This window comes from Melopsittacus undulatus, chromosome 1, assembly GCF_012275295.1.
Source record: "Melopsittacus undulatus isolate bMelUnd1 chromosome 1, bMelUnd1.mat.Z, whole genome shotgun sequence".
In the NCBI taxonomy this organism is placed as follows: Eukaryota; Metazoa; Chordata; class Aves; order Psittaciformes; family Psittaculidae; genus Melopsittacus; species Melopsittacus undulatus.
Window position 1 is genome coordinate 58,982,059 of NC_047527.1, and position 12,058 is coordinate 58,994,116.

At 47.9% G+C, this 12,058-nt stretch overlaps 1 protein-coding gene across 1 annotated transcript in view; it reads right to left on the bottom strand.

The window, feature by feature from the left end:
* Window positions 1-4,522, bottom strand: part of NETO1 (neuropilin and tolloid like 1) — a 67,191-nt gene extending 62,669 nt beyond the window's left edge. Inside the window, exons 1-2 of the mRNA XM_005153448.3 lie at window positions 4,495-4,522; window positions 889-942 (exon numbers count right to left, since the gene is read on the bottom strand). Of these exons, the coding sequence (XP_005153505.2) occupies window positions 889-942; window positions 4,495-4,522 (82 nt within the window). The remainder of the gene's footprint in view (window positions 1-888; window positions 943-4,494) is intronic.
* Between the last annotated feature and the right edge of the window lie 7,536 nt (window positions 4,523-12,058).

Genomic DNA, 12,058 nt, shown 5'->3' on the forward strand with positions numbered 1-12,058 from the left:
GCAGAGTCAGACCTTCTTGTTTGCTTTCTTCCTAGCCCTGAAACTCTTGCACTCCTTTCTGCACATTGGCAGAGACCCTGGAGACAAAGTTTTGAGTCTGTTCAGGCTGAAGAAGATAAAGCATCACTTTCTGGGCATCATGCTTTAACAAATAGGCTAAAATAAGATAGTTTCTTCAGAGGGGAAAATACTTATGCTGGTATTAAAAGGATGTGCAGAGATGCGATTTGAGACTCCCACTTATGATCAATGAAGGGAGACAGGTAACTTTCAATGATGATTTTAACCACCTGAGATCTGCCTTATGCTCTGCAAGCATTTCTTTTTCTTCTTGGTCTGTATTCAAGTTGAGTACAACACACTTCCTAACTTGCTGAAATGAATTCAGGCCTAGAAGGACTGATGATTCAGACACAAGTTCATACACACACTGTGCTTAGCAGCTTTCCCCACTTGGCTCTCAACAAACTAAGCATCCTGGGCTTTAAGAACATTCTTCTAGCCCCACACAGCATAAATGCACACATGATATCTAATTTCAGATTTTGAATTCTACTTCAACAACCTATCTTAAGTGTAAATAGTGCAGTGCCCAAACTGGACTTCCCAATATGAAAGCGACGGTACTTTACAGTCTTTAGACAGACAGAATCAGGCATAGTTAGTTAGGTCTAACTGTGGGACAAGTCACTAACTTGTCAAAAAAAAAAAGTACCACTGGATTTTTTTTTTGCACATGTACGGGCACACTAATACTCAACACAATGAACAAAGGACAGACACTGGCAGTAGGTGAGCTACTGAAAATTACAAGAACTGAACTAACAATTCAAATTCATACTTTGAACTCTAATACAATGTCTGAAAAAATGTCTGAAGTTTACATACCTGTTCCTTTTTTGGTTGCCCCAGACAAATGTAAGATGATTAGACTTGCTACAACTGAAAAAGAAACATGTGTTAAATGTCACAGTGTGATAGTGCTTGCAATCAAATCAGTTGTAGACATCTGTCTTAGAAGAACACAAATTAAATAGAATTGCTGTAAAAAAGTTTCATTTTATTTGCATCTTAAAATTGCATATTTTGTATAAACAAGTTTCTTTGTGATCTGTCCTAATTATTTAGCTTTGTAAAAGTATCCAAATAAAGAGGAGACCTTTTGGGTTTAACACAAAATCCCCAGGCACTGATGTTTCCTTTTTATTTTTTTTATTTTTTAGTATTAGAGAAAAACACCTTGCCAATTTTTATTTGTATAATCATAGTCTGGGAATAATAGAAAAGTGGATGATTTTAACAAAGCCCTGCTAAGTTTCAGTGCCACCGGACTCACTAACGTCTCTCATTATGGTATAATAAAATTTGAAAATGAGTGTTGGGAGTAAGGAAGAAGTGAGGGGCTGGGTTCTTCACATCTATCAAAGCATTTGCAAATCCCCAGTGAAGTAAATCATTGTGTGTGCCTAACAATCTCATTAATCTAGTTTGTTTGACTTGTCCAGAGGGTTTGCTTTGTGCTGCAGGGAATCCACAGCCCATTTTGCAAAGAGAAATCTCCCATCTCTAACCATGACAGGATAGCTATGTCTCTTGGGAATAAATGTGACCTTTCTGAGATAGGCTTCAACCTGGACATAATTTCTGAGTTTCTGGGATTTTCTGAATAAAACATTTTAACTAGAAAAGACTAAGAGACAAATACTTAGGCCAGTCATAACAAGACTGCTTTGGAAAATCGAAGTGACTTAGCTAGCTATCTGATGAATCATGCACTGATTGTAGTGTTTTCTTGTCATCCCCCATGCCTTCTTTGGCTTTTGTGAAGAAAGTATGATAGCAAAAGCATAAGAAAATGGATCCATAAGTTCTTGGAGTGCTTGGGGTTTTGACCCTAGCTAGTTTGGCATTAAGCCCAGACATACTGAAGTTAAAGTGGAAATGAAGTGCGTGTTTATTCCAAGCATTTTGGATTGATCACCTGCCATTTGTATTGTTGACCATGATGAGGAATTGATGGACCTGTGGTCTTTAACAAAGATAATCAAATGGCATGATTTCCTCTTCTTACCCCCAAGACATACCAAAAGTCACCATGGGCTAGCAACTGCCTACCTGCATAACCCCTTCAAAGATAGTGCTTTCATGATTTTCAGCTTTTACACTGCAAATTGTATGCAATTTTTACCCTGAAGGAAGCCAATGTCCATATTTTCAGTATTCTGATAGCACTGGGATTTCTGTTTCTATGCCTCTGACCCTGTTCCATGTGACAGAGGGTTTGAGGCACGGATGATGGCTATCTTATTAAGCAGGGAAAGGCTTTAGTTCTGGGAAAATGAAGACTTGGCAGCATATTCACTATTTCTTGGTCAGGCTCACAGCCCCTGTGTCTTTTTGAATCCCTCAGCTAACAGAGACGGATGTTGGCAGAGCTGGTAGTTAAAAACTTCTGTTGGAGACATTCAGTGAGAACACTACATCTTCTGCTTGAGTCTAAATGCTGCCCAGTCATTCATGCCCTTACTCTCCTCAGGGATGGATTCTGGAAATACGCGCTAGCTGGGACTCTCCCCACCAGCTGTGTCAAAATCTTAGGCAATGCAGGATTCACCCATTTAAACTGCTCATTTACTTTAGCTATATTTCATGTAGTGAATATGCAGCATCTATGCCTGTAATCCTCACCAGTCAGAACCTAATTTTCAATTGCATAATGTGGAATGGTGTTAAAATATGGAACCAGCTGATGATGTTCTTCCTGCCCACAAATTTATGGGAGCTAGAATAGGACGCACAGCAGCCAAACAAAACCCACATGAGAAATATTTCTTCTTAGACAATGAGTAACAATTCACATCTGATTCTTACAGGTTCATTTCAAACACCTTTACCTATTAGCTCTCCCCTCCTTTTCTACATGAAAAAAAAAAAATCAGAGGAAAGAGTTGCTCCAAGTCACAGATATATTGTTACCGAGATGACAGAAAAAACACAGGTCTTTCCAATTCCAGCTGTAACTGCTTGAAAGGATGATTCCAAGCCACAGAGCGATGTTATTCCAAAACAGGGAGCTACGCTTGCATATCATCATGACAGTATTGATTATTACTAAGGAGTCAAAATAATCTTGATAACAAAATCTATTAGATGAGACTTAGATATTAGTTTTTTTTCTGGACATATAATATCTAACATTTGGATAGATGGATAGAAAGAACATTTGACTTCTCCCATATTTCAATAAGAGAGAAAGCTTTCTGATTCAGTGGCATTAATGCCAGCACCACCAAAATCTGTATATTGCCAGAAAGCAATTAAAATTCCAGGCCTTATGGGAAACAGATAACACAGTATTTTTTTACTTAAGGCAAGGCAGGCCATTTTATTCTGTGACCCCTTGTCTTTTTATTCTTCAAGCCACAGAAAAAGAAGAGTGCTTCTTACAGAAAAGGATTAAAAAAAAAAAAAAAAAAGACCCCAAAGAGACCAACCATGCAATCTTCACTCATTGAAAACTGTCACTTGGGAAGCTTTGACGGTACAACAACAACATTGTGATTGTTTGGGTTAGGGAATTATTTTAAAGAAGTTTCCATTAAATTTCTCACTGCATTCTCACTTGTCTTCCTCCTCCCCCTTTTTTTCCTAATCACGAGTATAATTATAATCATGCTATCTAGTTCCACTCTAATTACGCATCTTTGCATCTTTTTGGATCTGTGCGTTTTTCCATTACACATTAAGAGATTTACCTCTTGGCCAGGCAGCTTTTTGGAGGCTGCGACTTGGCATAGACAGGACTTAGCATAGGACAGAGTTGTTGGACAAGCACCACCTGGCCATAGAGCTGTTCTTGTACAGGTGTGGGCACACACAGGTGCTGGAAGGAACCGTGGCCAGCCAACCCCCTTCAGTAGAGTGGACTCTCCAAAACTAAGACAGGAGAGGGGGACCCATCCACACAGCGTGGGGCCGCCGGGGGTCTTCGACGAATGAATTTTGCGCCTCCCCTCTTCTCCTGGAGGATTTCGCCCGGGGCAGCGGCATCCACCCCGCCAGGATCCGTGATGCAGGATCCGTGCCCGCTGTAGCCGCCCCCGCCGCGGCACTCGGCGCTGCCCCGCTCCCACTCGCCCCATGCCAGCAGGTTCGAGACCCGGCTATGGCTGCACCGCACCGCAGCGGACGGCGGGGGCCGTTCTCCCTCTCTCCCGCCGTCACGCTGAAAGCCATCAGGCGCGTCGCGCCCCGATGATCCCCCCGTCCTCCGGGAGGGTGCCCCCCACCCCACTGCGCTGACGGACATCGGCTCCCTCCCGCTGCACTGGAGGGCGGTGGGGAAGGGGTACTGCCTGTGCGGGGGGGAGTCTACCCCCACGCCGCGGAGGTCTGAGCGTCCCGTTACGCTAGTTGTGGAGGCAGCGCAGGGCAAGAGCCCGAGCGCGGTGGCAGAGCTCGGCCGGGGGAGGGCGGGAAGAGGGGCATACTCACTGTGAAAGAAGCTGCGCCCATGGGTCATGTCTGTTCCTTACACAAGGGGCTTCGGTCTCCACTAATTCCATTTAGCTACGGGAGGACTTCCAGTGGCGGGAAGAGGATGGAAGTAGGAAAAGAAGAAGAAATAATAATAAAAAAATCCCGAATCCCACACACAGCAGAGCGGAGCAGCCCTTCCTCTCCTTCGCTCTCCCTCACCGCCTTCAAATGATCACCGCCGGCTCAATCCCATCGCACCCGAGCTCTCATCAGCACCACCATGAGCGTTGCACCGCGGCGGCGGCGGGCACGGCGGCGGCCCGCGCATCCAGGTGCCGGCGGGCGGCGGCGGTGGCAGAGGGGCGAGCCGAGCCCCTAGTCACCAGTTTCATACAAAACCAAAAGCAGATCGAAGCATTTCCTGCAGGACTCCGAGCCCAGCGACTTCCAGCCTTCCGGCTTCTTTTGATGCATTGAAGAAGGGATTAATGGGTCCGTCATCAGCTCCTGTGCTTGCTCCTCTGAAGGGGTGGGGGCGGGCGGGAGGGAACCCAAAGAGGAGGGGTGGGGGGAAGAAAGATTTACCAAATAGGGGATTTAGTCATATTTGTGTGCAATGTGATCCTTATTAGAGAAGAAATCATTTAAAATAGAACAAATCCATTTTTGCAAAACCTTCTTCCTGCGCGTAGCATAGTATCAAGTGGTAGCAGCGGCAAGAGACTGAAAACACATTGCACTGTTTGAAATCCTCTCGGGTAGGGCTGGAGCAAAATAGAGGTGGATGAGGATAGAGATGTCCCCTCACTTCTCCAGTCCAGGGTGAGAAGCAGAAGAAAACCCTGGAGACTCCTACGTTCTTTCAGTGCAGGGGCAGGAGAAGGGGAGGGAAAGGGCGGGAGGGTGGCGGTGGTGGGGAGATGATTTCAAAACTGCGAAAGAATGAGTTAACGAGAGGGATCGTTTCCCCTCCCCTAATCAGTTCGTGGATCAGACAAAATGCTCACGAGTTCCTCTTTGAACTGCACCTGCCAAATGGAAATGGAAAAGATTTTCCCCCTTGAGAGGCGACTTCTCCATTTACACACGCACGGACACGCACACTCGCACACACGCACGCACAAAAAGGAAGCAATAAAAGTTTAGCTGCTAATCCTCCGGCCGCACATACAATGATTGCCTCTTCCAATGATCCCAGACACGGCAGCAAAATCTTTTCTCTACCCCCTCCCTTTCTCAAGCTTATCTTCCTCCCCGGCTACATCCCACCTCAAACACCCACCCATTTGGCGAGACTGCGGAGGGATATGGGCCAGAGCGGGAAGAGTATGGAAAATATATAAATCAGAGTACTGGTAGAAACTGAAATGATACTCAGACAAAACAAGAGAGGACGGGGAATGGACGGACGGAAAGGGCAGTGTCCCCCCTTGGCCACGGAAGCCGGCCTTGAAGAGCCGCGGTAGCCGGCAGCTGCCTCCCGCGCCCCCATGGCCCCACGATCCCGGCCCGGGAAGGGGGAGAGCGGCGAGGATGGGCAGGGGGCGAGACGCGCCTCTGGGCCAGCGGGGAGGGCCGGGGGGGGGAAGATTCGTGGCACAAAAGTGCGAGAGGAGGAGGGTGGAATTCCCCGGCCCCCCTGCCCCGCTGCTCCGGCGCCGAGGCGAGGGAAGAGTCGGGGCGGGCGAGCCACCCCCCGCGTAGACTACGGGAATAGCTGGTGGCCCCGCGGATCACCCAGACCCTTCACTGGCTCCCTACACAGCAGCCGGCACTCAGGGGCAGGGGAGCCTCTGCTCCTCCTCACCCGCACCTGATGCGCACGCCGTTCGCTACGAACAAAGTGCGCCTGGAAGCGCGCAGCCGGGGCGGGGGTGCGGGAGGATGTGTGGGTGTGTGTGTGTTTGTGTGTAGGCTGTAAATCAATTCAAAATAAAATACATCCCGGGATTCAATTCTGCGCAGGAGAGGCAAAGGGGAGGCGCGCGCAGATCAGACGGCGCCCATGGCTGGTCGTTCCACGGCCGGGTGCGGAGGGGCGGTGCGCGCCCGCGGAGTCGGGGCAGCATCCCCAGCCGGGATCTGCCGGCTGTCTGGGGAAGCTGTTTCATGAGGCAGGTGCTTTCACTGCCTTTGGGACACCGCTAAACAGCACAACTGCTATTCCAGGAGGTGAACAAAGAGGAAGCCTCAAGTTTCTTTTTTCCTTTTTTTTTTTCTTTTCCCGTAAATCACCATGTTATAATAAAGAACCTCAGAAGGTATTTTCATGCCATGGATTGTTTGCTCTGTACTATATCAAGAATGTAACTGCCATGGATGACTACAAAGGCAGCAAGTGAGCAACAACAGCATGCCCATTGGGATGAATCTGAGGTGATCTTGGCTAGCAGAATTCATCCATTCAAATGGTCAAGCAGCCATCACCCCAGCCAGTCTGGTTTTGAGCATTTAAAAATCCTGATTGGTGAGAAGGGCACAGAATTCAGCTACAGGGCTCTGCAGTAAGCTCCTTATAATAAAGAATATAGAAGACATAAGACTCCATAAAAGGATTCACCTATGTTTTGTGTAATCTGTCTTGCCATTAGCAACATCAAGATTGCAGCTGTTAATCTCAATAAACTGTCCAGCACTGCTTTCTAGCCCTCTCAGCACTTTTCTCTGACCTTCCCTACTCTCTCCTGCCTCAAGTTAAAGAACTGTATTTGTGCAGTAATTGAAGGTTGCCTGATTTATCCATAGGATAAACTTCTATAATACAGATGTGCATTTTGCCTTAGTCAAGCAACAGCAGACTAACTGAAAGAGGATAGTGTGGAAAACAGTTATTAGGAGTGTTTAGAGACAGTCAGATGCTTCTTCTGCAGGATGATGCAGACATCCATATGGATAACCTTCAAGTTATAGTTACTTTAAAAAAAAAGGTTATGGAACAAGTAGACACAAAACAGCTGATTTTGCTGTTCTGAATGTGATGTGTCACATCATATAACAGCTTCAAGATTTTTCCTTTTATGAAATAGGGTGTTTTCATCTTTAAAGATCATAGAACTCTTGTAATTTGCACTCTTAATTTTCAGGACACCATTGCAATAGCATTGACAAATATCATGTGGTACATACCAAGTACCCTTAAAATATGCCAAAATGTAATCAGCCACCATCATTATAGAATGCGACATCCACAAAATATCTAAGGAACAGCCACAGTGGCCATTGCGTGTTCTGCTAATGAGACCCTAAGGGGATATCTTGGGATCTACATAGTTGGATGCTAAAAGCTCATTTGAACGTCTTTATCATAGAATCATAGAATCATAGAATAGTTAGGATTGGAAAGGACCTCAAGATCATCTAGTTCCAAGCCCCCTGCCATAGGCAGGGACACCTCACACTAAACCATGTCACCCAAGGCTTCATCCAACCTGGTCTTGAACACTGCCAGGGATGGAGCATTCACTACCTCCCTGGGCAACCCATTCCAGTACCTCACCACCCTAATAGTAAAGAATTTCTTCCTTATATCCAATCTAAACTTCTGCTGTTTAAGTTTCAACCCGTTACCCCTTGTCCTATCACTACAGTCTCTAATGAATAGTCCCTCCCCAGCATCCCTGTAGGCCCCCTTCAGATACTGAAAGGCTGCTATGAGGTTTCCACACAGCCTTCTCTTCTCCAGTCTGAAAAGCCACAACTTTCTCAACTTGTCTTCATATGGGAGGTGCTCCAGTCCCCTGATCATCCTCATGGCCCTCCTCTGGACTTGTTCTAACAGTACCATGTCCTTCTTATGTTGAGGACACCAGAACTGCACACAGTACTCCAAGTGAGGTCTCACGAGAGCAGAGCAGAGTAGAGGGGCAGGATCACCTCCTTCGACCTGCTGGTCACGCTCATTTTGATGCAGCCCAGTATACGGTTGGCTTTCTGGGCTGTGAGTGCACACTGCTGGCTCATGTTCATTTTCTCATTGACAGACACCAAGTCCTTCTCCACAGGGCTGCTCTGAATCTCTTCTCTGCCCAACCTGTAGCTGTGCCTGGGATTGCTCTGATCCAGGTGTAGGACCTTGCACTTGGCATGGTTAAACCTCATGAGGTTGGCATCAGCCCACCTCACAAGTGTGTCAAGGTCCCTCTGAATGGCATTCCTTCCCTCCAGCGTATCAACGGAACCACACAGCTTGGTGTCATCGGCAAACTTGCTGAGGGCACAGTCAATCCCACTGTCCATGTCAGTGACAAAGATATTAAACAAGGCTGGTCCCAACACTGATCCCTGAGGGACACCACTCGTTACTGGTCTCCAGCCAGACATTGAACCATTGACCACAACTCTTTGAGTGCGACCATCCAGCCAGTTCTTTATCCACCGAATGGTCCACCTATCAAACTGATGACACTCCAATTTAGAGACAAGGATGTCGTGTGGGACAGTGTCGAACGCTTTGCACAAGTCCAGGTAGATGATGTCAACTGCTCCACCCCTGTCCATCACTTCTGTAGCCCCGTCATAGAAGGCCACCAAATTGGTCAGGCAGGATTTCTCCTTAGTGAAGCCATGCTGGCTATCACCAAGGACCTTGTTGTTTTTCATGTGCCCTAGCATGCCTTCCAGGAGAATCTGCTCCCAGAGTTTGCCAGGCACAGAGGTGAGACTGACTGGTCTGTAATTCCCTGGGTCATACATTTTCCCCTTCTTGAAAATGGGGGTTATATTTCCCTTTTTCCAGTTGTCAGGAACTTCACCTGACTGCCATGATTTTTCAAATATGTTGGCCAGTGGCTTTGCAACTTCATTCGCCAGCTCCTTCAGGACCCCGGATGGATTTCATCAGGTCCCATGGACTTGTGTACATTCAGGTTCTTAAGATGGTCTTGAACCAGATCCTCTCCTACAGTGGGCCCAAGGTCTAGGTTTTCACAGTCCCTGCGTCCACCTTCCAAGACTCGGGTGCTGCGGTCAGAGCCTTTGCCAGTGAAGACCGAAGCAAAGAAGCCATTCAGAACCTCAGCCTTCTCCAAGTCCTGTGTAGCCAGTTCTCCCGAAAGTTTCCGAAGGGGGCCTACATTGTCCTTAGTCTGTTTTTTAGCTGCTACATACCTATAAAATCCCTTCCTATTATCTTTAACATCCCTTGCCAAGCTTAGCTCCAATTGGGCCTTAGCTTTCCTAACCTGGTCCCTAACTACCCTGACAACATTCCTGTATTCATCCCAGGCCACCTGTCCTTGCTTCCACCTTTTATAAGCCTCTTTTTTCCTGCGAATTTTTCTCAGCAGCTCCTTATCCATCCAAGGAGGTCTCCTGGCCCTTCTGCTGCACTTCCTTCTAGTAGGGATGCAACACTCCTGAGCTTGTAGCAGGTGATCCTTGAATATTAACCAAGAGTCTTGGGCCCCCTTACCCTCTAGGGCTATATCCCATGGAACCTTGCTAAGCAGGTTCCTGAAGAGGCCAAAGTCTGCTCTCTTGAAGTCCAGGGCAGTGAGCTTACTGCATGCTCTTCTCACTGTCCTGAGGACCTCAAATTCGACCATCTTGTGATCACTGCATCCAAGACTTCCCTGGAGAGTCACATTTCTAACGAGCCCTTCCCTGTTGGTGAGCACGAGGTCAAGCAGGGCACCCCTCCTCGTCGGCTCATTTATTGCTTGCAGAAGGAAGTTGTCTTCCACACAAATACGAAACCTCCTGGATTGCTTGTGCCAGGCAGTACCATCGCCCCAACACATGTCAGGGTGGTTGAAGTCCCCCATGAGAACAAGGGCCTGTGAGTGTGAGGCTTTTCCTATTTGTCTGTAGAGTTCTTCATCCACAGGTTCCTCTTGATCAGGCGGTCTGTAACATATCCCCACAGTAATGTGTCCCGTCACCGATTTCCCCTTAACCCTGACCCACAAACTTTCTGTTAACTGACCACCTGTCCCCAGACAGAGTTCCATACTCTCCAGCCTATCCCTAACATAAAAGGCAACTCCCCCTCCCCTCCTACCGGGCCTGTCTTTTCTAAAAAGCCTATAACCTTCCATTCCAACACTCCAGTCAAAGGAGCCATCCCACCATGTTTCGGTGATGCCTATTATATCATAGCCCTGTAGATGTGCCCACATCTCTAATTCCTCTTGTTTGTTACCCATGCTACGGGCATTTGTATAGAGGCATCTGATCCGAGCTCCAAATGAAGCCAGCTCAGTGGCTGGAGCGGCTAGAATATTACTACATTGCTCAGAGTATTTATTATAGGTGCTGGCAACTGACCAGGTGTGTTGGGATGGAATGATGCTCCCCTCCCCCAACACAACTAGTTTAAAGCATCCTTGACAAGTCTGGCAAGCCTCCCAGCAAAGCCACTCTTCCCTTTCTTTATCAGAGCATCTCCAGCAGCCCCCAGTAGGCCTGGCCTACAAATGTGGGCCCATGTCCAAGACACCCAAACCCTTGACTATGACACCACCCTTTTAAACATTTATTAACCTGTCCAATCCTCCTTGCCTTTGGAAGATCCTCCCCTGTGTCTTGGAGAATTGTCGAAAAGACTATCTGAGCTCCAGACCACCTCTCCCAGAGCTCTGTAGTCCTTCTTTATACCCCTCAGGCTACTACTATCTATATCCCTAGCACCCAAATGTATCACTAGAAGTGGGTAATAGTCCGTGGGACTTACTAGAGCAGGCAGCCTCTCCGCAACATCTCTGATCCGTACCCCAGGTAGGCAACACACCTCCCTTGCGACTGGGTCAGGCCAACAGATGAGTGCTTCTATCCCTTTCAAGGCAGAGTCCCCTACTACTACAACCCGCCACTTTTTCCTGGCAGCACCAGTAGATATCTTCTGTACCAGTGCACCAGCCGACTGTTTCTGATGCAAGTGCATTTCCTCATCAGCCCCCCTGCAGGACAGCAAAGCGGTTCTGGGTGGGTACAGCAGATTTAGGAGGAAGCCCCTTGCTTTTAACTGCTCTCTTCCTCCTTTTTGTTGTTGTTTTTTTTTTTGTTACTAATTCCCAGCTTCCCTGATCAACAGCTTCCTTTTTTCCTCCATGAGTTAGAGGGGAACCCTGAGGCCCCTGTGCTGTTTGGTCCTGGAGCAAGCAGTCCTGCTTCCTCTCAGCTTCCCTGACATCTTGCAGCTTACTGACAGCATCCCGTAGCTCAGCCACCTGCTGGAGGACGACCTCCATCAGGGAGCAGCGAGCGCAGCCCTGCCCATTCTGCACCTTTTTCTCACAGACCAGTGCAGGCACTCTCTACACTCTGAGCTCTGCACCGCAGCCTCCCCTCTGATCTGCTCTGTCTGGGTGCCTATGCTGGCCACCACTGGGGTGGCCAGGGCAGAGGTCCCAGACCAGACCCTGGTCGTACGGCGAGTGCTCACCATCCCGCTCGCCTGCCCACACGAACTGCCGCGCAAACTGCCTCAACCCGCTCTGTTTGCACGCTCTGGTCGCCACACTCCCTGGGTAGGTTTTTAACCACTCACAGTTGGTGCCACTCGTCCCGTCTCCACCGTTGGTGAGTCACCTCCTTGCGGGAGCTGAGCTCTTGGGCAAGTCCTGTCGAGGACTTGAGGTTC